The sequence below is a fragment of the Macaca thibetana genome, chromosome 14 (genome assembly GCF_024542745.1).
Source record: "Macaca thibetana thibetana isolate TM-01 chromosome 14, ASM2454274v1, whole genome shotgun sequence".
NCBI lineage: Eukaryota > Metazoa > Chordata > Mammalia > Primates > Cercopithecidae > Macaca > Macaca thibetana.
In genome coordinates, this window is record NC_065591.1 from 58,704,816 (window position 1) to 58,730,680 (window position 25,865).

The 25,865-nt window shown below is 37.6% G+C and overlaps 2 protein-coding genes across 2 annotated transcripts; one reads left to right on the top strand and one right to left on the bottom strand.

Moving 5' to 3' along the window:
* Positions 1-3,527: 3,527 nt before the first annotated feature.
* Positions 3,528-5,988, top strand: LOC126935153 (olfactory receptor 2D2). Its single transcript, XM_050756351.1, is given in 2 exon segments — positions 3,528-4,609; positions 4,612-5,988. Coding segments are annotated over 2 exon segments (948 nt in total). The 5' UTR covers positions 3,528-4,429; the 3' UTR covers positions 5,380-5,988.
* Positions 5,989-24,149: 18,161 nt separating this feature from the next.
* On the bottom strand, positions 24,150-25,220 carry LOC126935154 (olfactory receptor 10A4). The gene has a single exon (XM_050756353.1). The coding sequence runs from the start codon at positions 25,194-25,196 to the stop codon at positions 24,249-24,251; it is 948 nt and encodes a 315-aa protein (XP_050612310.1). The 5' UTR covers positions 25,197-25,220; the 3' UTR covers positions 24,150-24,248.
* Between the last annotated feature and the right edge of the window lie 645 nt (positions 25,221-25,865).

The window sequence follows — 25,865 nt, forward strand, 5'->3', positions numbered from 1 at the left end:
CCTTGATTTAGTGGGCATGTCTCTGAGTAGAGGGACCATGCTGAGCAAAAAACTGTGGAGTGTAAAAATGCAGTGTTTGCAAGTTAGTTGGTATGGGATAAGACTGGAAAGATTGCCTGCAGATAGATAAGGGAGGGTGGAATTCATCTATATTCAGTGTGGGGTCATAAGTAATCATTAAGCAGAAATGTAATTGTTCATAATTATGTTTTATTTATCAGTTATTGAATGAGTTGATTTCCCTTGAAATAAAGATAGGCACTTCTATAACTGCTAGGCACTACAGTTTTTAGATATTGGCAGCATCTATCAAAAGTAAAGATATGCCTACCCTTATATCTTCTGTCTTGGATAAAGCTCGTATCTGGCAATTTGAATGTTGGTTGTTTACCTTACAGATATATTGGTAGCAGTGAAAAATAATATATGTATAGGAATGTTCATAACATAATTGTTTGTGATAGCATAAATTGGCCCCAATATTATTGTTCATCAATAAGAGAATAGTTAACTAAGTTTTGGTTTAACTATAGTGTGGAATATAATGCAATCAACTATAATCAATTAACTATAGTGTGGAATATAAAGCAAGACATAGGTATAGCTATATATATCAGTCAAGAAGTGTCTCCAAGATAATAGCGATTGTTGGGACAATTAAGTCACTAAATCATATGTTAATTACAAAAGTGTACATACTCATGTACATACACACATGCATATTTGAATTAATAGACATCTGGAAAGATGTATACAACTTGTGATCTATGGTTACTAATGGAAAGGGTAGCGGGCTTGCGGGTGTTTGGAAAGAGATTTACTATTACCATACATTTGGGTGATGCATGTTGGACATACCACACAACTTACCATTTAAAGTGTATAATTCAATGGCTTTTAGAATATTCACAAAGTTGTGCAACCATCACCACAGTCAATTTTAGAACTTTTTCATCACTCCAAAAAGAAATCATGCATTCCTTAGTCACCATCATCCAGTCCTCCTATACCCCCAGCCCTAGGCAACAACCAATCTACTTTCTTTCTCTGTAGATTTGCCTGTTCTTGACACTTAATATAAATGGAATCATGCAATATGTCATCCTTTGTGACTACTTTTTTCACTTACCATAACATTTTAAAGGTTTATTCATGTTGTACCATGCTCAATCCTTTATATGGATATATCACCTTTATTCTTTTTGAGATGGGGTCTCTCTCTGTCATCCAGGCTGAAGTGCAGTGGTGTGATCTCAGCTTACTACAACCTCTGCCTACCCTGTTCAAACGATTCTCCCGTCTCAGCCTCCCAACTAGTTGGGACTACAGGCATGCGCCATGATGCCCAGCTAATTTTTGTATTTTTAGTAGAGACAGGGTTTCACCATATTGACCAGGCTGGCCTCGAACTCCTGACCTTAAGTGATCCACCTGCCTCAGTCTGTCAATGTACTGGGATTACAGGCATGAGCCACGGCGCCCAGCTGATATATCACCTTTTCTTTATACATTCAAAGACATTTCACTTTTTGTCTTTGGATCACTGTACTTTCTGACTATATGAATAATGTTGCCATAAACATTAATGTATAAGTTTTTGTGTGCAACATATGCTTTCAGTTCTCTTGGGTATATACCTACTGGTGGGATGGTTGATTCATATGGTAACCTGCTAGCCATCCTAGTAGGTGAAAAGTTGTATGCTATTGTGGTTTTGGTTTGCATTTCCTTTATGGCTAATGACATTCAGCATATTTTCATGTGCCTACTGGCCATTTGCATACCTCCTCTGGAAACAATGTCTATTTAGATTCTTTGCCCAGTTATTAATTATATTATTGGCCTTTTTATTACCAAGTTATGTTTCTTATATATTCTAAATATAAGTCCCTTATCAGATATATAATTTGCAAAATTTTTCTACCATTCTGTGGGTTGTCTTTTCACTACCCTTAATGATGTCTTTTGAAACACAAACATTTTTCATTTTGATGATGTCCAATTTATCAATTTTTTTCTTTTGTTCTGAAAAATGTATATTTGGTGTATATTTAAAATACAATTAAACAAACAAAATGTTAAAATTAAGTGACTTATCTTCAAAACTGAGAAGGAATATTGAGTTCCTCTTAGGGATTAGGTAAGAGGCTTTTATCCTTTCAAAGATTTTAGAGTTTGGTGGTACTGGTTTTTATTTTACAATTGAATCAACATCCACACCTCCATCTACCTGATATAACAGTAATATTGTGTAACCATTACGTTTATATGATTAGATATGAGACTGTTTTTGTTTTGACAGATTTTCCTAGATGTGTAAAAGAGAATAACATAAAGAATAAAGAAAATGTATATTTTGAGTTAAAAAAATAATCTTTTAAATAATTAACTAATCAGTACATTGTAAAGTAAAACAGTAAGGTGAAATTGTTTTCAGGATTCTTCCTCTGGTGTTAAAATAAAAGTGGAGAAGAGAAGCGACATTAGGCCACAGATTTCCCAGATTGGTTGTTAGTGGTAACTTTGGCCCAGGACAACTAAATTCCTGTCTGGAGAAAAGATGTTGTAGGAGAAATCCCAAGAAGTGAGGAAAGTAGTGTAGAGTCCATGGCTAACCAGTAGTAGGTAAAGGTGGAAGGGTTATAAATTGGATTTTATCATATAGGTGATACATGTTGGACTAAACTGTTTGCTTAAGGCCTTCTGCCTACAAAGTGAGCAAGGAGCAATGCTAAAAACCTAAAGCACCAAACAGTTAAGTGGAAGTACAAAGGGACCTTCCTCCTAATGCCAAATTCCAACTTTAGTCTGAAGACCAATTATGAATTGAAATCTTTCATTTCTTTGACTCACAGACCAATCCAGATGCTGAGACTCTGTTACGAGATTATGTAGGGTGTAATTATGTCTTTTTTTTTTTTTTTTTTTTTTTTTAAAGAAAACTCCTGGGGATTCCTGTAACCCAAGGGAGTTCTTCAACTTGGAGTAAAATGTTACTTTTTTATTTTTATTTTCCCCTAACTGAAAGTTGATGTTTCCTTCCAATTTGAATGCAAGTAACCAACCCACACCAATATTGGAAGTATCCATGACTTTGTCAGCAATAGTAATTATAATAATTTTTATATTGTATTGCAGTTGTTAAAGAGATCTCCAAATATTTAAGCTCATCATTATTTTGAAATGAAGATGGTTGTTAGACCCACCACTACATTTCAGAACTTTAGTGTATTAATAAAGAAGCACATATATTGCTGTTTACAAATCTGTTTTCTAAAATTATTTCGATAACTATATTTTGATATAACTGGTTTCCTTGGTAATCCTATACATTTTATGTGATGCATTTAAAACATTATTCTGAGATACTTTCACCAGACAGTTAAAGGATTGATAGCCCAACCCGTACATAGGATCTTAAACTTTATACTTTAAAGTAAATTTATTTCCCTTTTTTTTGGAACAGCTCCACAAAATTGTATTATTATTTCCAAATTATTTTAAATATCTCTAGGGATATTGGCAAACCTTCTAAACAGCTCTGCTTAACTATGTGATCAAATTACTATCTATTTAATGAATTAATGGTCATTTATGGAATGAAGTTCTTTGCTATGTCTTATAAAAGGCACAGAGGTGAAAAGACATGGAAACTATTTTCAAAGGAACTTTTAATTTTGGGGGGTAGTGGACAGATAATGCATATAATTTTTAGCAGAGAGAGCTGGGGAGTAGTGCTGTTTGGGCCGAGTATGAAACTAGCCACGCTGGTGGCTTAAAATGAAAATTCTGTTTTGATGGTGTGTTTGTTATATTGGAAGTCCATTCACAGTTGAGACTGAACAGAACTCAAGCTGAGGCTTCAGATAGGATTCCCAAGGGTAACCTGAGTTACCCTTTGGTTTCCCAGCTCCTACAAAGCAGGTTAGTTTCTTAAATAAAACATACCAGGACTTTGGCTCTTTCTGATTTCTTATACCCTCGTGTCTGTCCTTTCAGGTAAAATACAACAGAAATCTATATAATCATAAGTGGGGAAGAGGAGATGTGATAAGAGCACTTAAGACTCAGGGGTTTTAGTTAAGAACAAACAGAAATTAAATGGCATGACTTTATAGATGAATTTAGTCTGTATTTAATATTGTGCTGTTAAAAGTGTGTTATTCGGAGTAAGAAAAATAATTTTAAAAGTCTACCCTATTCTTGCCAGATGACACCAACAATGAATGCAACATCTTTTAAAGTTTGTTTTACAACATTGAAAATGTTCCGATGAAAGAAACATGATCCTCTTATGGAGGGGGTTCTTGAAATTTTCAGTAGCAATTGGGGCAATTCCTAAGCCTTCACCTCTGAATTATATAATTTTAGAGGTATGCATGTCTATGGTTAGCACATAGTGACTTCTTACTGAAAAGGACAACAAACTATGAGACAGATAAATCAGACACAAGTGACAGAATTCCTCCTTCTGGGACTCTCTGATGGGCCATACACCCAGCAGCTGCTATTGATCTTATTCTTGGGTGTCTACCTGGTCACTCTGCTTGGAAATCTGCTTCTTATGTCCCTTGTTCCTGTTGACTCCCGACTTCACACACCCATGTATTTTTTTTTCTCTGCAACTTGTCTCTGGCTGACCTCTGTTTCTCTACCAACATAGTTCCTCAGACACTAGTGCACCTGCTTTCCAGGAAGAAGTTCATTTCATTCACATGTTGCACAGCTCAACTTCTCTTTTTCCTCATTTTTGGGTGTACACGGTGTGCCCTTCTGGCAGTGATGTCCTATGATCGCTATGTGGCAATCTGCAATCCTCTGCATTACCCTAGCATCATGACCTGGAAAGTGTGTGTCCAGCTGGCAACAGGATCATGGACCAGTGGCATTCTGGTGTCTGTGGTAGACACCACCTTCACACTGAGGCTACCCTACCAAGGTAGTAACAACATTGCTCATTTCTTTTGTGAAGCCCCTGCACTATTGATCTTGGCATCCACAGACACCCACACATCGGAGATGGCCATTTTTCTTATGGGGGTTGTGATTCTCCTCATACCCATTTTTCTGATTCTGGTATCCTATGGCCATATCATAGTAACTGCGGTCAAGATGAAGTCAACTGTGGGGAGTCTCAAGGCGTTTTCTACCTGTGGCTCCCACCTCATGGTGGTCATACTTTTTTATGGATCAGCAATTATCACTTACATGACACCCAAGTCTTCCAAACAGCAGGAAAAATTGGTGTCTGTTTTCTATGCAATGGTGACTCCCATGCTTAATCCCCTCATCTACAGCCTGAGAAACAAGGATGTGAAGGGAGCTCTGAGGAAATTAACCACAAGGTATTTCCCATGCAGGCTTGGAATCTCACACTGACAATGAGCTCAGAGACCCTTTTGGCTTCCTAATTCAAAGACTTGCTGGGAAGACATGGAATCAACCCAGGTGGATTGGATTTTTAAACTGTACATTGGCACACTTGGTTTCTCAAGTCGCCCACTCGGCCCCCTTCCAAGTTATACTTTCCTTCTTTTTTCTCCTTTCCTTTTCCTTCCTTACTGTTCTAAAGCTTTTTAATAAACTTTCACTCCTGCTCTGAAAACAAAAGTACATATATACCTTGGAATACTATGCAGTCGTGAAATAGAATGAAATCATGTCATTCACAGAAACATAGATGTGGCTTGAAACCATTATCCTAAGTGAACTAGTACAAAAACAGAAAACCAAATACTTCATGTTCTCACTCATAAGTAGGAACTAAACGTTGGGTACATATGAAGACAAAGGTGGGAACAATAGACACTGGGGACTACTAGATTATGGGAGGGAGGGGGAAGCGTTAAAAAAACTACCTATTACCCACTCACTACCTGGGTAATGGATTCATTTGTACTCCAAATCTCAGCATCACGCAATATACTTCTGTAACAAACCTGCATGTATACCCCCGCCTTTAAAATAAAAGTTGAAAAGAAGAAAAAAAATGCACATTAGATCTCAAATTTTCACACCAGTATGAAAATAGAATATAAACCATGTCATTAATAATTTTATATGGATGGTGTGACAATAAAATAATATTTTGATATATTGGATAAAATAAAATTATATTATTAAAGAAGTCTTGCTAGGTAGCCCTCTTCTTTGTGAAACTAAAATATGGTAAGACTTAAAGTGATGGATATGGTAATTACCCTGATTTGATTACTATACTATGTTTCCATGCATTGAAACATCACACTGTATTCCCAAACTATGTATAATTGTCATGTCAATTGTAAAATAAAAATTAATAAATAAATAGTAAGATTCTTATTCTTGGGTCTTATCCATAGACACACCCTCTATCCTTTATCCCGCGTTTCTTTCATAGAAGGAGAAGGACAATAATTCATGCAGCAATCGGAAGGAGATACACTTCCTTCTGGTTGGTCCTTTGACACCTAAGGGTTAAGAAATCCCCTGATAAACCCACACATTTTATAAGCCTTGTAAAATCTAACTTTTTAATAATGCTGTGTATTATCACCTGTCTATTTCGGATCTTACTCCACGTCCTTTATCTTTTGGTACTTCTGAATCTCTCTGCATCATCAAATGATCAATAAATTAACAGGTATTACTGAATCACTTACTATGAGCTAGTTGCTACATGTGTGTTAGCATGTGTACCTATATGTGTGCTTAACATGGTTAATGAAGAGCATGGGTACAATGAAGCAGAATATATGAGCTCTGCTGTCCTTCTCACACTCTTTTAGAAACATAAGGATCATATTTATCAGGATACATCTTCATAAAGATGAATACAGGAGTTGTGGAAACCAGCAAGAAATAGTGAAATATTCCAAGAATAATGACATATGGCAAGAGTGAGAAGTTGTAACTAATACTAAGCCTGAATGACCAAGAGGAGGGAACTAGAACCTGGAGAGGGTAGTGATATACTAAGGGCACAAGATAGGAACTGTGGACTTAGGCTATATGAAGGCAAGGAAGCCATGGGAAGAAATATTTCTCAAGCCCATTTTCCACCCACCTTCCGATCCCCTGCTATTGTATTCCAATTAGAAGCCAGGGAACAATGAGCCTTTTGGTATAATTCATAAAAGACATCAAACATTCTGAAGCACATAGCAAGCTAAAAAGGATAGAAGGTAGATCTGGAAAGGTCAACTGGTGAAGTACACCCCTTTTGCCCTCAGCATCCCCTTCTTCTTTCAGTGATTAATTCATATTCCTAATACAGGGAACACATAAAGTTCCATTAAGAACTTTATCATAGCAGCATGATATCAAGTAGTTCACATTTCTACTTGATACATAAAAGAATAGCTCCTGTCATGATTATTCATGTAAGAAAGTTGAAAGAGGAAGAGCAAAAGAAGCAAATAATTAGCAGAAAACATAGCTACTGTAGCTCCTAATCCTGCCCCAGATATAAATTGATAATTATAGCTTGTTCTTTCCCTACCCTTTCATGGATTTCTTATTTTCTGCCTTAAGCTCAGCTTGCTGGAGTTTTTTTAACAGGTGTGGCAACCTAAAACTTCTTACCTGTAATATTTGAGTTACTGATGATTCTCTGTGTGTGTGTGTGTGTGTGTGTGTGTGTGTGTGTGTAACTTTTAGTTTCAGGGGTATATGTGCAGGTTTATTATATAGGTAAATTGCATGTCACGAGGGTTTGGTGTACAGATTATTTCATCACCCAGGTAATAAGTATAGTACCTGATAGGCAGTTTGTTTTATACTCACCCTTCTCTTACCCTCAACTCTTCAATAGGCCACAGTATCTGTTGTTCTATTATTTCTATCCTTGTGTACTCAATATTTAGCTCCAACGTATAAGTGAGAACATACAGTATTTGATTTTCTGTTCCTGTGTTAAGATAGGATAATAGCCACTAGCTCCATCTATGTTGCTACAAAAGACATTATCTTGGTCTTTTTCATGGTTGTATAGTATTCCATGGTGTATATATACCATATTTCCTGCTATTGATGGGCATTTAGGTTGATTCCATGCCTTTGCTGTTGTGAATAGTGCTGCAATGAACATAACCATGCACGTATCTTTATGGTAGAGTGATTTATATTCCTCTGGGTATATACCCAGTAATGGCATTGTTGGGTTGAATGGTAGTTCTATTTTAAGTTATTCAAGAAATCACCAAACTGCTTTCCACAGTGGCTGAACTAATTTACATTCCCATCAGGAAAGTGTTCCCTTTTCCCTACAACTTTGCCAGCATCTGTTTTTGTTGTTGTTGTTGTTGTTATTTGTTTGTTTTGATTTTTTAATAGTAGCCATTTTGACTGGTGTGAGATGGTATCTCATTGTGGTTTTGATTTGCATTTCTCTAATGATTAGTGATGTTGAGCATTTTTTCATATGCTTGTTTGCCACTTGTATGTCTTCTTTTGAAAAGTGTCTGTTTGGCAACCTACAGAATGGGAGAAAATTTTTGCAATCTATCTGTCTGACAAAGGTCTAATATCCAGAATCTACAAGGACCTTAAACAAATTTTCAAGAAAAAGCAAACAAAAAGTGGGCAAAGGATATGAACAGACACTTCTCAAAAGAAGACATTTATGCAACCAACAGACACATGAAAAAAAAAAGCTCATCATCACTGGTCATTAGAGAAATGCAAATCAAAACCACAATGAGATACCATCTCACACCAGTTATAATGATGATTATTAAAAAGTCAGGAAACAACAGATGTTTCAAGGCTGTGGAGAAATAGGAATGCTTTCACACTGTTGGGAGTGTAAACTCACTCATTCAACTGTTGTGTTCAACCACTGTGGAAGACACTGTGGCAATTCCTCAAGGATCTGCCCAGAAATACCATTTGACCCAGAAATACCATTACTAGGTATATACTCAAAGGATTATAAATTATTCTACTATAAAGACACATGCACACGTATGTTTATTGCAGCACTGTTCACAATAGCAAAGACTTGGAACCAACCCAAATGCCCATCAATGAGAGACTGGATAAAGAAAATGTGGCACATATACACCATAGAATACTATGCAGCCATAAAAAAGGATGACTTCATGTCCTTTGCAGGGACATGGATGAAGCTGGAAACCATCATTCCCAGCAAACTATCACAGGAACAGAAAACCAAACACTGCATGTTCTCACTCATAAGTGGGAGTTGAACAATGAGAACACATGGACACCGGGAGGGGAACATCACCCACTGGGGCCTGTCATGGGGTGGGGGTCCAGGCGAGGGATAGCATTAGGAGAAATACCTAATGTAGATGAGGGGTTGATGGCCACAGCAAACCACCATTGCACGAGTATACCTATGTAACAAACCTGCACGTTCTGCACATGTATCCCAGAACTTAATGTATATGTGAGTATGTGAGTGTGTGTGTGTGTGTGTGTGTGTGTGTAGTGGGATATTGAAATCTCCTACTATTGTTATGTTGTTTTCTATTACTCTCTTATAATTGTCATATCTTCCTGGTAAATTGACTCTTTTATCGTTAAATAATATTGTTTCTGGTAAAAAGAAAAAAAAAGATTTCGATACTAAGTAAATTTTTCAATATATTTACTTATATTACTAGTATTTTTATGGCCTTCATTTCTTTAAATACCAGATTTTCCTGTGGTATCCTTTTTTTAAAAAAAATTGAGAGAGAGAATCTCCCTGTTGCCCAGGCTGGAGTGCAATGGTGCCATCTTGTCTCACTGCAACCTACACCTCAAAGTTCAAGCGATTCTTCTGCCTCAGCCTCTGGAGTAGCTGGGATTACACGTGTATGCCACCATGCCCAGCTAATTTTTGTATTTTTAGTAGAGACAGGGTTTCAACATGTTGGACAGGCTGGTCTTGAACTCCTGACCTCAAATGATCTACCTGTCTTAGCCTCCCAAAGTGCCGGGATTTACAGGCATAAGCCACCACACCCAGTCTGTGTATCATTTTTCCTTCTGCCAACAGGACATTCTTCAATATTTCTCATAGTGTGGGTTCTGCTGGTGATAAATCTCCGAGATCTTGTATGCCTGAAGACACCTTTATTTGCCTTTCTTTCTGAAAGATATTTTTCCAAGTGTAGAATTTCAGGGTGAAAAATTGTTATTCTTTTAAATACCATAAAAGTCTTGCTTCATTTCCATTTACCTGTATTGCTTTCGATGAGAAATTTGATGTTATTCTTATCTTTATACCTCTATACATAGAATGCCTCTCCCACTGGCCACTTTTGACATTTTCTCTTTATCATTGGTTTTGAGCAATTTGATAATTATGTGCCTTTAGTTATGTGTCTTCATTTTTTTGTGCTTAGCATTTACTGAGTTTCTTGATATGTGGTTTATAGTTTTAATTAAGTTTGGAAAATTTTCAGCCATTATTTCTTCAATTTTTTTTTTTCTGTCCTCTCCTCTGCCTTGGTGACTACAAGTACCTTCATGTTACACAGCTTGAGGTTCTCCCATAGCTCACTGATTTTCTTCTCATATTTTGTATTTGTTTTTCTGTTTTATTTTGCATAATTTCTATGGCTATTCCATCAAACTCACCCATCTTTCTTTTTTTTTAATTTTTTATTATTTTTTTTAAATTTATTTATTATTATTATATTTTAAGTTGTAGGGTACAGGTGCATAACGTGCAGATTTGTTACATATGTATACTTGTGCCATGTTGGTGTGCTGCACCCATCAACTCGTCATTTACATCAGGTATAATTCCCAATGCAATCTCTCCCCCCTTCCCCCTCCCCACGATAGGCCCCAGTGTGTGAAATTCCCCTTCCTGAGTCCAAGTGATCTCATTGTTCAGTTCCCACCTATGAGTGAGAACATGCGGTGTTTGGTTTTCTGTTCTTGTGATAGTTTGCTAAGAATGATGGTTTCCAGCTGCATCCATGTCCCTACAAAGGACACAAACTCATCCTTTTTGATGGCTGCATAGTATTCCATGGTGTATATGTGCCACATTTTCTTAATCCAATCTGTTACTGATGGACATTTGGGTTGATTCCAAGTCTTTGCTATTGTGAATAGTGCTGCAATAAACATACGTGTGCATGTGTCTTTATAGCAGCATAATTTATAATCCTTTGGGTATATCCCCAGTAATGGGATGGCTGGGTCATATGGTACATCTAGTTCTAGATCCTTGAGGAATCGCCATACTGTTTTCCATAATGGTTGAACTAGTTTACAATCCCACCAACAGTGTAAAAGTGTTCCTATTTCTCCACATCCTCTCCAGCACCTGTTGTTTCCTGACTTTTTAATGATCGCCATTCTAACTGGTGTGAGATGGTATCTCATTGTGGTTTTGATTTGCATTTCTCTGATGGCCAGTGATGATGAGCATTTTTTCATGTGTCTGTTGGCTGTATGAATGTCTTCTTTTGAGAAATGTCTGTTCATATCTTTTGCCCACTTTTTGATGGGGTTGTTTGTTTTTTTCTTGTAAATTTGTTTGAGTTCTTTGTAGGTTCTGGATATTAGCCCTTTTTCAGAGGAGTAGATTGCAAAAATTTTCTCCCATTCTGTAGGTTGCCTGTTCACTCTGATGGTAGTTTCTTTTGCTGTGCAGAAGCTCTTTAGTTTAATTAGATCCCATTTGTCAATTTTGGTTTTGCTGCTTTTGCTTTTGGTGTTTTAGACATGAAGTCTTTGCCCATGACTATGTCCTGAATGGTACTACCTAGGTTTTCCTCTAGGATTTTTATGGTATTAGGTCTAACATTTAAGTCGCTAATCCATCTTGAATTAATTTTCATATAAGGAATAAGGAAAGGATCCAGTTTCAGCTTTCTACTTATGTTTAGCCAATTTTCCCAGCACCATTTATTAAATAGGGAATCCTTTCCCCATTTCCTGTTTCTCTCAGGTTTGTCAAAGATCAGATAGCTGTAGATGTGTGGTATTATTTCTGAGGACTTGGTTCTGTTCCATTGGTCTATATCTCTGTTTTGGTACCAGTACCATGCTGTTTTGGTTACTGTAGCCTTGTAGTATAGTTTGAAGTCAGGTAGCGTGATGCCTCCAGCTTTGTTCTTTTGACTTAGGATTGTCTTGGAGATGCGGGCTCTTTTTTGGTTCCATATGAACTTTAAAGCAGTTTTTTCCAATTCTGTGAAGAAACTCATTGGTAGCTTGATGGGGATGGCATTGAATCTATAAATTACCTTGGGCAGTATGGCCATTTTCACGATATTGATTCTTCCTAACCATGAGCATGATATGTTCTTCCATTTGTTTGTGTCCTCTTTCATTTCACTGAGCAGTGGTTTGTAGTTCTCCTTGAAGAGGTCCTTTACATCCCTTGTAAGTTGGATTCCTAGGTATTTTATTCTCTTTGAAGCAATTGTGAATGGAAGTTCATTCCTGATTTGGCTCTCTGTTTGTCTGTTACTGGTGTATAAGAATGCTTGTGATTTTTGCACATTAATTTTGTATCCTGAGACTTTGCTGAAGTTGCTTATCAGCTTAAGGAGATTTTGGGCTGAGACAATGGGGTTTTCTAAATATACAATCATGTCATCTGCAAACAGGGACTATTTGACTTCTTCTTTTCCTAACTGAATACCCTTGATTTCTTTCTCTTTTCTGATTGCCCTAGCCAGAACTTCCAACACTATGTTGAATAGGAGTGGTGAGAGAGGGCATCCCTGTCTTGTGCCAGTTTTCAAAGGGAATTTTTCCAGGTTTTGCCCATTCAGTATGATATTGGCTGTGGGTTTGTCATAAATAGCTCTTATTATTTTGAGGTACGTTCCATCAATACCTAATTTATTGAGCGTTTTTAGCATGAAGGGCTGTTGAATTTTGTCAAAAGCCTTTTCTGCATCTATTGAGATAATCATGTGGTTCTTGTCTTTGGTTCTGTTTATATGCTGGATTATGTTTATTGATTTGCGAATGTTGAACCAGCCTTGCATCCCAGGGATGAAGCCCACTTGATCATGGTGGATAAGCTTTTTGATGTGTTGCTGAATCTGGTTTGCCAGTATTTTATTGAGGATTTTTTCATCGATGTTCATCAGGGATATTGGTCTAAAATTCTCTTTTTTTTGTTGTGTCTCTGCCAGGCTTTGGTATCAGGATGATGTTGGCCTCATAAAATGAGTTAGGGAGGATTCCCTCTTTTTCTATTGATTGGAATAGTTTCAGAAGGAATGGTACCAACTCCTCCTTGTACCTCTGGTAGAATTCAGCTATGAATCCATCTGGTCCTGGACTTTTTTTCGTTGGTAGGCTATTAATTATTGCCTCAATTTCAGAGCCTGCTATTGGTCTATTCAGGGATTCAACTTCTTCCTGGTTTAGTCTTGGAAGAGTGTAAGTGTCCAGGAAATTATCCATTTCTTCTAGATTTTCCAGTTTATTTGCGTAGAGGTGTTTATAGTATTCTCTGATGGTAGTTTGTATTTCTGTGGGGTCGGTGGTGATATCCCCTTTATCATTTTTAATTGCGTCGATTTGATTCTTCTCTCTTTTCTTCTTTATTAGTCTTGCTAGTGGTCTGTCAATTTTGTTGATCTTTTCAAAAAACCAACTCCTGGATTCATTGATTTTTTGGAGGGTTTTTTGTGTCTCTATCTCCTTCAGTTCTGCTCTGATCTTAGTTATTTCTTGCCTTCTGCTAGCTTTCGAATGTGTTTGCTCTTGCTTCTCTAGTTCTTTTAATTGTGATGTTAGAGTGTCAATTTTAGATCTTTCCTGCTTTCTCTTGTGGGCATTTAGTGCTATAAATTTCCCTCTACACACTGCTTTAAATGTGTCCCAGAGATTCTGGTATGTTGTATCTTTGTTCTCATTGGTTTCAAAGAACATCTTTATTTCTGCCTTCATTTCGTTATGTACCCAGTAGTCATTCAGGAGCAGGTTGTTCAGTTTCCATGTAGTTGAGCGGTTTTGATTGAGTTTCTTAGTCCTGAGTTCTAGTTTGATTGCACTGTGGTCTGAGAGACAGTTTGTTATAATTTCTGTTCTTGTACATTTGTTGAGGAGTGCTTTACTTCCAATTACGTGGTCAATTTTGGAGTAAGTACGATGTGGTGCTGAGAAGAATGTATATTCTGTTGATTTGGGGTGGAGAGTTCTATAGATGCCTATTAGGTCTGCTTTCTGCAGAGATGAGTTCAATTCCTGGATATCCTTGTTAACTTTCTGTCTTGTTTATCTGTCTAATGTTGACAGTGGAGTGTTGAAGTCTCCCATTATTATTGTATGGGAGTCTAAGTCTCTTTGTAAGTCTCTAAGGACTTGCTTTATGAATCTGGGTGCTCCTGTATTCGGTGCATATATATTTAGGATAGTTAGCTCTTCCTGTTGAATTGATCCCTTTACCATTATGTCATGGCCTTCTTTGTCTCTTTTGATCTTTGATGGTTTAAAGTCTGTTTTATCAGAGACTAGTATTGCAACCCCCGCTTTTTTTTGTTCTCCATTTGCTTGGTAAATCTTCCTCCATCCCTTTATTTTGAGCCTATGTATGTCTCTGCGTGTGAAATGGGTCTCCTGAATACAGCAGACTGATGGGTCTTGACTCTTTATCCAGTTTGCCAGTCTGTGTCTTTTAATTGGAGCATTTAGTTCATTTACATTTAAGGTTAAGATTGTTATGTGTGAACTTCATCCTGCCATTATGATATTAACTGGTTATTTTGCTGGTTAGTTGATGAAGTTCCTTCCTAGCCTCGATGGTCTTTACATTTTGGCATGTTTTTGCAATGGCTGGTACCGGTTGTTCCTTTCCATGTTTAGTGCTTCCTTCAGTGTCTCTTGTAAGGCAGGCCTAGTGGTGACAAAATCTCTAAGCATTTGCTTATCTGTAAAGGATTTTATTTCTCCTTCACTTATGAAACTTAGTTTGGCTGGATATGAAATTCTGGGTTTAAGATTCTTTTCTTTAAGAATGTTGAATATTGGCCCCCACTCTCTTCTGGCTTGTAGAGTTTCTGCCGAGAGATCTGCTGTTAGTCTGATGGGCTTCCCTTTGTGGGTAACCCGACCTTTCTCTCTGGCTGCCCTTAAGATTTTTTCTTTCATTTCACTTTGGTGAATCTGGCAATTATGTGTCTTGGAGTTGCTCTTCTGAAGGAGTATCTTTGTGGCGTTCTCTGTATTTCCTGTATTTGAATGTTGGCCTGCCCTACTAGGTTGGGGAAGTTCTCCTGGATGATATCCTGCAGAGTGTTTTCCAACTTGGTTCCATTTTCCCCCTCACTTTCAGGCACCCCAATCAGACGTAGATTTGGTCTTTTTACATAATCCCATACTTCTTGCAGGCTTTGTTCATTTCTTTTTCTTCTTTTTTCTTTTGGTTTCTCTTCTCGCTTCATTTCATTCATTTGATCCTCAATCACTGACACTCTTTCTTCCAGTTGATCGAGTCGGTTACTGAAGCTTGTGCCTTTGTCACGTATTTCTCGTGTCATGGTTTTCATCTCTTTCATTTCGTTTATGACCTTCTCTGCATTAATTACTCTAGCCATCAATTCTTCCACTTTTTTTTCAAGATTTTTAGTTTCTTTGCGCTGGGTACGTAATTCCTCCTTTAGCTCTGAGAAGTTTGATGGACTGAAGCCTTCTTCTCTCATCTCGTCAAAGTCATTCTCCGTCCAGCTTTGATCCATTGCTGGCGATGACCTGCGCTCCTTTGCCGGGGGAGATGCGCTCTTATTTTTTGAATTTCCAGCTTTTCTGCCCTGCTTTTCCCCCATCTTTGTGGTTTTATCTGCCTCTGGTCTTTGATGATGGGGATGTACTGATGGGGTTTTGGTGTAGGTGTCCTTCCTGTTTGATAGTTTTCCTTCTAACAGTCAGGACCCTCAGCTGTAGGTCTGTTGGAGATTGCTTGAGTTCCACTCCAGACCCTGTTTGCCTGGGTATCAGCAGCAGAGGCTGCAGAAGATAGAATATTTCTGAACAGCGAGTGTACCTGTCTGATTCTTGCTTTGGAAGCTTCCTCTCAGGGGTGTACTCCACCCTGTGAGGTGTGAGGTGTCAGACTGCCCCTAATGGGGGATGTCTCCCAGTTAGGCTACTCAGGGGTCAGGGACCCACTTGAGCAGGGAGTCTGTCCCTTCTCAGATCTCAACCTCCGTGTTGGGAGATCCACGGCTCTCTTCAAAGCTGTCAGACAGAGTCGTTTGCGTCTGCTGAGGTTTCTGCTGCGCTTGTTATTGTTTACTGTGCCCTGTCCCCAGAGGTGGAGTCTACAGAGACAGGCAGGTTTCCTTGAGCTGCTGTGAGCTCCACCCAGTTCGAGCTTCCCAGCAGCTTTGTTTACCTACTTAAGCCTCAGCAATGGCGGGCGCCCCTCCCCCAGCCTCGCTGCTGCCTTGCCGGTAGATCACAGACTGCTGTGCTAGCATTGAGGGAGGCTCCGTGGGTGTGGGACCCTCCCGGCCAGGTGTGGGATATGATCTCCTGGTGTGCCTGTTTGCTTAAAGCGCCGTATTGGGGTGGGAGTTACCCAATTTTCCAGGTGTTGTGTGTCTCAGTTCCCCTGGCTAGGAAAAGGGATTCCCTTCCCCCTTGCGCTTCCCAGGTGAGGCAATGCCTCGCCCTGCTTCAGCTCTCGCTGGTCGGGCTGCAGCAGCTGACCAGCACCGATCGTCCGGCACTCCCCAGTGAGATGAACCCAGTACCTCAGTTGAAAATGCAGAAATCACCGGTCTTCTGTGTCGCTCGCGCTGGGAGTTGGAGACTGGAGCTCTTCCTATTCGGCCATCTTCTCATCTTTAATCTGTAATATTTAGACTGCTATGAATCCCATTCAGCATTTTTATCACAGATATTTTGGTTTTCATCTCTAGAAGTTTAATTTGTCTTTTATTTGTAACTTACACATCTCTACTTAACTTTTTAAACATATGCAATAACATTATAACTTTTAATATTTTTCTCTGTTAATTCTAACATGAGTCAGTTCTGAATTGATTTATACTGATTTTTCTCCTCGTTATATAAGACGTGATTTCCTTGCCTCTTTACATAACTCATAATATTTTATTGAATGCCAGACTTGGTGAATTGTACTCTGGTGGATACTGGGCATTTTTTTGTATTCTTTGTATTCCTATAAATCTTCCTATAAATCTTCTTGAGCTCTGTTTTAGAGTTCAGTTAATTCACTTGGAGATAATTTTGTTCTTTTGTGTTTTGCTGTATGAATTGTTAGGTGGATCTGAAGCAGTTCTCAATCTAGGGACAATATTCCCCATTACTGAAACTAGACCTGGGTTGATTCCAAGTCTTTGCTATTGTGAATAGTGCCGCAATGAACTTACGTGTCCATGTGTCTTTATAGCAGCATGATTTATAAACCTTTGGGTATACACCCAGTAATGGGATGGCTGGGTCATATAGTACTTCTAGTTCTAGATCCTTGAGGAATCGCCATACTATTTTCCATAATGGTTGAACTAGTTTACAATCCCAGCAACGTGTAAAAGTGTTCCTATTTCTCCACGTCCTCTCCAGCACCTGTTGTTTCCTGACTTTTTAATGATTGCCATTCTAACTGATGTGAGATGGTCTCTCATTGTGGTTTCGATTTGCATTTCTCTGATGGCCATTGATGACGAGCATTTTTTCATAGGTCTCTTGGCTGTATGCATGTCTTCTTTTGAGAAATGTCTGTTCATATCCTTTGCCCACGTTTTGATGGGGTTGTTTGTTTTTTTCTTGTAAATTTGTTTGAGTTCTTTGTAGGTTCTGGATATTAGCCCTTTGTCAGCTGAGTAGATGGCAAAAATTTTCTCTCATTCTGTAGGTTGCCTGTTCACTCTGATGGTAGTTTCTTTTGCTGTGCAGAAGCTCTTTAGTTTAATTAGATCCCATTTGTCAATTTTGGCTTTTGTTGCCATTGCTTTTGGTGTTTTAGACATGAAGTCCTTGCCCATGACTATGTCCTGAATGGTATTACCTAGGATTTCTCTAGGGCTTTTATGGTATTATGTCTAACATTTAAGTCTCTAATCCATCTTGAATTAATTTTCATATAAGGAGTAAGGAAAGGATCCAGTTTCAGCTTTCTACTTATGTTTAGCCAATTTTCCCAGCACCATTTATTAAATAGGGAATCATTTCCCCATTTCTTGTTTTTGTCAGGTTTGTCAAAGATCAGATGGCTGTAGATGTGTGGTATTATTTCTGAGGACTCTGTTCTGTTCCATTGGTCTATATCTCTGTTTTGGTACCAGTACCATGTTGTTTTGGTTACTATAGCCTTGTAGTGTAGTTTGAAGTCAGGTAGCGTGATGCCTACAGCTTTGTTCTTTTGACTTAGGATTGTCTTGGAGATGCGGGCTCTTTTTTGGTTCCATATGAACTTTAAAGCAGTTTTTTCCAATTCTGTGAAGAAACTCATTGGTAGCTTGATGGGGATGGCATTGAATCTATAAATTACCTTGGGCAGTATGGCCATTTTCACGATATTGATTCTTCCTAACCATGAGCATGATATGTTCTTCCATTTGTTTGTGTCCTCTTTCATTTCACTGAGCAGTGGTTTTTAGTTCTCCTTGAAGAGCTCCTTTACATCCCTTGTAAGTTGGATTCCTAGGTATTTTATTCTCTTTGAAGCAATTGTGAATGGAAGTTCATTCCTGATTTGGTTCTCTGTTTGTCTGTTACTGGTGTATAAGAATGCTTGTGATTTTTGCACATTAATTTTGTATCCTGAGACTTTGCTGAAGTTGCTTATCAGCTTAAGGAGATTTTGGGCTGAGATGATGTAGTTTTCTAAATATACAATCATGTCATCTGCAAACAGGGACTATTTGACTTCTTCTTTTCCTAACTGAATACCCTTGATTTCTTTCTCTTTTCTGATTGCCCTAGCCAGAACTTCCAACACTATGTTGAATAGGAGTGGTAAGAGAGGGCCTTTCATATGCTGCTTTCTTTTGACTTTCCTTGAGTCTTTTCTTGTGCATACACTTTTTAGGAGTGACAAACAACTTATAAGTATATTGCATGCAAATTTTTGCCTTGTTTATCTGTGGTACCCTCATCTTCTTGATTTGATTCTCAATGGTAACATTTTTGGCAACCCTAAATTCTAATTTCTATCTTCTTATTTCAGTGATTGCCACTTTATGCTAACACCCTTTTTTCCTCTTAGAGAATTGACAAATGCCCTTGGGGAAAACACTTGGGTGTATGTGGCACTTACTTTTTTGTTCTTCCCTCCTCTTAGCTTTTCTCTTCAAGTCCTGTATTTGCTGCTCTCCTGTATCTCTAAGCACTTGTTTTGTGTGTTTTGTCAATCTTTTATAGTTGTATAGTTGTTTTGGGGAGAATTGTTTAAATGCAAGCTACTTCTTTGTGGCCAAAAGAGAAGTGCTGACATTGTGTCTTTAAAGTTCTCCAGGTGATTCTGATCCACAATTCAAAATCATTGTACTATATCAATGTAATTGAGTGACCAGGGGATTTTAAGTGAGGCTGGAAATGTGGATAGAGACTAGCACAAGTTGCAAATGTAGAATTAGTAAAGGTTTTCCATTTTACTTTAATAGTGATGGGAAGCTGTGAAATGTTTGCATGCAAGGGAATGATATAATCTTATTTACATATTGAAAAGACTACTCAGGATCCTCCATTGATAGTGGATTACAGGGAAGCAAGATAGAAATGGGAACATATGTTAGGAAGTACTGCAGTAGTCAAGGTAAAGAAAGATTGTGTCTTGATCTAGGATAATAGCAGCATAGATCAAAGAAAATTGGATATAGCATATATTTTGGAAATCATTTGTCAGGTTTGCTGATAGGTTGAATATGAGGGATGAAAGGTAGTGAGTAAATAAGGTGATGATAATATTTGCTGGTGAGTAGAAGAGGGGAATAAAAAAGCAAGTTTTATGGAAGTGTTTTGGATGAATTAAGTGTGAGATGCCTACCTGACATAAATGCAGAGGGATGAAGAATACAATTGGATATTGGATTTGAGCTCAGTGGAGATATCACATTTGAAGATATAATTTTGGGGATCAGTACTCTGTACATAGTATATAAAGGCATGAAACCAGATAAAACCTTTTAGATGATCTCTAACATGGGAATAATAATAACAATAGTTAATTCAAAGGGCTGTTTTAAAGATAAAAGTAGAATTTTATAAATGTAACTTATAAACTATAGAAATGCACATTTTTCGTTATATTTTCTAATCCAACCCTATTATGTAATTTACATAGAAATGATTAACTGCAGGCAGGGAGTAGATGGAAAATGTATTTTACACATTTTCTTGGAAAATACAGACACCCAAAATGAAAAAGTTTTTATCATTTTTAATTCCCACATTTAATCATAAATATAGAATTGTTTTAAATATTGGAAACCTGAAATATTGATAAGTCAACATTTCTCTGCAGGGATTATATATGGATATCTGTGAAGGATCCTAGATAGTTGAATGTTTGGACTTATTTAGCACTTCCAATTTATTTCATGGGAAATCAAATGTATATTAATTGCATTTTTACCATGCTCAAGTCACTGTGATAGGCCATGTAGGAGATATAAGTATGTTATAAACCCTGTCCTTACAAGAAAATATCATAATCAAGGAGCAAAGAAGTAGGACAGAATAAAAATAGATCATATGTTTGTGTGCATATGTTTTCTCAGAGAAGAACATACTGTCAGGTTGGAAGCAATTGAACCCACGCCATGAAAGAGTTAATATCTGAAATATGTCTTGAAGGATGGTCAATATGTAAATATATCACAATATTTTGAATGAACAGAATAGTAATAAAAATTTTAAATGGGCAATAAAAAGTTTTAGGAAGAAGTAAGCTTAACTCTTTTTTGTAAACAGTATTTCTAAATTATGATTCAGAAAAAGAATCGTATAGTCTTTGTAGAATTTATTGAAGATTATGTATAATGTAGTATTGTGGCAGAAAGTAACTGATAACATGCTGGTTAGGTAAGGACTTTTTATTGGACCTTCTGGTATGAAGGATAAGCCTCATTTGATTATCAGATTTCTGATTTAGTTGACTAGGTAATGCTAGCGACAGTCTTTGAAATATGAATTCAGTTCAAGAAGCAGGATTGGATAAAGGAAATGAATTTAGTTTTTGACATGAGTTAAAAGATACCTTTAAGGTGCCGTTTGGAAATCAGTGTGGATATGTCTTATGGACACTTGCAAATATCTTACTCTCAAGCTTAGAGTGATGAGGTTTCTCTCTCTTTCTCTCTCCCTCTCTCACCTTGTTCATGGTATGTATGGTATGGGTATATGACTTTGGACAAACTCATCAAATTGTATACATTAAATATATGCAGTTTCTGTATATAAATTATACTTCAGTATAGCTATTTAAAAAAAAAAAAAGCAAGAGTGAAAAAAAGCACCAAGGTTATTATTGGAACTTTGGGGAACATAGTGTTTCCAATGGTTAAGTGTTTGTGAGAAAAATCCTTGAAGATTGAGAACGAGTGTTCAGACATGTAGAAAGAAAACCAGAACAGAGTGGTATTTGGGAAATAAAAGGTGTAGAAATTTTCAAAAGAAACACACGAGCAATGTAAGAGTTGTAATAGAGAGTAGCAAAATTAAGATTAAACACTGGACACATTAATATAGAGGCCATTAATGATTTTCAAACATCTATTTCAATGAAGTGATAGGGGAAGAAACTAGATTTTAGCAAATAAATAGTAAATTTAATGAAAATAAAATAGAAATTATAAAGTTTTTTTCCCAAGAAATTGTCTGATGCTAATGGGTATGGGCTTTCCTTTAGGGGTGATAAAATTGTTGTAAACTTAGATTGTGGTGATGGTTGCACAACATTGTGAATATGCTGAAAAAATGAACTATAAACTTTAAATAGGTGAGTTTTATAATATGTAAGGTATTTCAATAAAGATGGTACAAAAGTAAGTCTGAGAGTAAATGAGAAAGATAAGAGAAACGTGATCAAGATTGTAATTCATTTTTAAGGATCAGGGCATGTTTACAGCTTGAGACAAAAGAGGGGAAGAGGTTGAAGTTACAGGTGAAACAGATGAGATACCACAGGAAGCATGGTTCATAGACAAGAGGCTATGAAATCAAGTATTTCTGAGATGAAGAGAAATAGGCATGGATGTGGGCATAGATGGACACATTTTTAGATGTAAGGGCATAATTAAAAGTCATTTAAATCTGATCACCCCAATTTTCTTGATGAAGTAGAAGTTGTTTTCTTGAATAAAAGAAGGAAGAGTGGTACAGGGAAAAGTAGCAAACACCTGGATATTAGCTGAGAAGAATAAGGTATGACCAAATGCATTAGTGTCGTATTGCTGCTGTAACAGATTACCACAAACCTAGTTGCTTAAAACGACATGGATTTGTTATCTGAGAATTCTAGAGTTCAAAAGTCCAAAATCAGTTTCATTGAGTTAAAATTAAGGTGTTAGCAAGACCTACGTTATCTTCTGAAGGCTCTAGGGGAAAATTTTGTCCCCTTGACTTTTTCAGCTTCCACAGGCTGCCTACATTCCTGGATCATGGCCCTGTCTTCTAATTTCAAAATCAATAGCGTATCACCTTCTGTCTTCTCTAACCTCTGCTTCCATGCTTACATTTTTCTGTCCCTCCTTCTGATCATCTTGCCTCCCTCTTAGAAGGATCCTTGTGATTAGATTGGGCCTATCCAGATAGCACAGGATAATCTCCCTATATGAGAATCCTTAAATCACATCTGCAGCCCTTTTACCATGGAAGATACCACCTTCACAGGTTCCAAGGACTAGAATATAGATATATTAGAGGGGGCCACTATTTACCTTACCCACCAAGGTCAAGAAAAAGGAATGTGAAGAAGTGGTTAAAGTTTGACTGAAATTGGAGACTATCAATTTTTAATGGTGTCAATCTGTTTGTGTGATTGCCATCATGCAAATAGAACCCCATGATCTGCCTTTTCTTTTGAAAATTCTTATGGCCATTTTACAGAATAAGCTGTCTTTCAGCCCTTGTATCACTAGAGCTGAAGGACACTTTGTGAAGGAAAGGAAACTGGTCCTGGTACTTCTATGGCACACAGAGATAGGGTTGTTTATAGAGTTGGTGAGGCAGACATGCCTGTGTAGTAGATATAATTTCACCCTGTAATTATCAATGAATTGCTAGGAGTATGTTTACACAGAGTTATGTTGCCCATATCCAAGGCTGCTGTTTGTTGAGTCCAGAGTTGGACTGTGTTCACTAGGTAAAATCATAAACAGAGGCTACTATGTGGCTGAAAGATACACAAGCTTGAAAAAAAACAATTGATTCCATCCAATCACAATAAGATTACAGAAAAAAAAATCCCATAAGCAAAAAATCTTTGGGTTCTTTACACCAGTTCCCCATAATTTCTCCACTTATACTTGACTGGGAGTTCTTTACACCTTTTCTGTCAAGCAGCTCTCATATACCAGGTGAATAATGTGAGATTTAGACATAGTCATCGTGGAGTAACCTTTCTCCAGATAAGGCACAGACTGACTAGTAGCAGAGACAGAACTCTTCAATTGCTAGTCCTCTAAACATGTATACTTTATAAACCACTGGAGGACTGAAGTATCTTTTTATTTTCTGTCTTTATCACTAGGATGTAAATTATATGGGGTAAGAAATTTATCTGTTTTAGTCACCAGTGTGTCTTCAGGGCCTAAACGGAATCTGACATATGCTGAGTGCTAAATAAAAATTTGTTAAAATTTTGAGTTCAAACTCAAATTCATTGAAAAACATGAGTAAAAGGATAAAACAAAACTCTACTATTTATTAGCATTATTATTGTTATTTTAATTACTTTGTAAACAAAGACAGCCTAGAAATATGCAGGTAGGTTTTGGACAAATAGAAGAAAGTAAAGCAGAAAATTATAAAATGAAATGGATGTGGGAGTTCAAGAAAGGTTAAAACAAATTTTAAAAAATGGTGGATTGTAATTATTGATCTTCAGAGGATCCTAATTTATATAAACTAGCAGCATTTCCAGAGACACTGGTACCACCATCCCATAGATACTATGGAATACTATAATGCTTTATTTCATTACTCATGTTCTTTCTTTCAGAAATAGGTCTTAGTAGAAAGTATAAAATTTCAGTAGGCATACTGCGTCACCTGGAAAGAGTAGAAACACAAAACCCACTTGAGGAATCCATTTTTCTGTTTGTTTGTGTGTGCTTACATTTTACCCCTTCAGTTTACATCTAAGCCAATCATAGTTTCTGAGAACCCAGCATCCTGTGGATAACCCGCTTCAGTGCAACCTTCACTTCATTATTCCTTAAGCTGTAGATGATGGGGTTCAACATGGGAGTCACCACTGTGTAAGAGAGTGATAGCAGCTTCTTGCTGTCAGGAGAGGCACTAGATCGTGGTCGGAAATACATGAGGATGGCAGTGCTGTGGAAGAGGGAGACAACCAGGAGATGGGAGGAACAGGTGGAGAAGGCCTTGTGTTTGCCCTCAGCCGACTGCATCCTGAAGATAGTGGAGAGGATGCGCATATAGGATCCCAGAATCAGCAAGAAAGGAAAGAGAATGAATAGGACAGTGGCTGTCAGAGCCTCCAGTTCAAACAGAGAGGTGTCAGCACAGACCAGTGCAATAACAGGAGGACTGTCACAGAAGAAGTGGTTCACCCTGTTGGGGCCACAAAAAGGGAAACTGAAAATCCATGTGGTTTGCACAGTGGCCACCGGAAACCCTGAGAACCAAGAGGCAGCTGCCAGCTGGCCACAGGATCTGTGGCCTATGATGACTGGGTAGTGCAAGGGGTCACAGATGGCCACATAGCGGTCATATGCCATGGTGGCCAGGAGGCAGCGCTCAGCAGCTCCAAAAAAGAAGAAGAAATACATCTGAGTGGCACATCCAAGGAAGGAGATGGTTGTGTCTTGAATGATCAGGGTCCCCAGCATCTTGGGCACAATAACCAAGTTGAAACCTATCTCCAGGAAGGACAAATTTCTGAGGAAGAAGTGCATAGGACTTTGTAGTGCAGAGTCACCTATAGTGACCAGGATGATGAGGACATTGCCCATTAAAGTAACCAGGTAAATCGTCAAGAAAAGAAGAAACAGCAGAGCCTGAAGCTCAGTGGACAGGGATGAGAAGCTCACAAGAACAAATTCACTGACAATTGTCCAGTTTCCCCACATCATTCTTCAGCCAAGGACTTCACTGGGCATTCAAAATCTAGGAAGGTAGAAGAAATCTCATATGTTATTTATACCTCTATTATATTCTTATAAAGGCCTCATTCTCTACTTTCCTTGTTATAGTTGTTGAGGATCAAACGTCTATACTCTCCAAAATATAATAAAACAAACTTGACCATTAGATTCACAGTTTTTGGGGGGGAAGAATTCTACTTTTCCAGACTTAATTAACATATCATATATATCTATACATGTCCTGATTTTCTGTTCTCTGTAGAGAATGGCCAAAATCACAGCTTTACATTCATGCTCCTACCTATCTCTCTTCAATAATGTGCTAAGAAAGGCAGGCCAAGCATTTATGAAGAGAGAGGTCTTGATATATGATGAAAACTGGTGAGGTCAGGCAGGTATATTTTTTGCAAAACAAAAATGTAGAAAGGAGAAAAATCAAAGAAACTGATTCAACAATTACTAAATGATTCCTGAGGAGGAGACCCAAATGTGTCTCAATCTCAAGAAACCCATACTCAGGAAGGTTTCACTGTGTTGTAAGAATATCAATACACTCTGAAAATTGCCATGTAAACAAGAAGACACACAACATAGGCAGTGTGGCTTATCTTGATCCCAGGGATGAGTATTTTCCAAGTAGTTTTATGTGTCAAGATA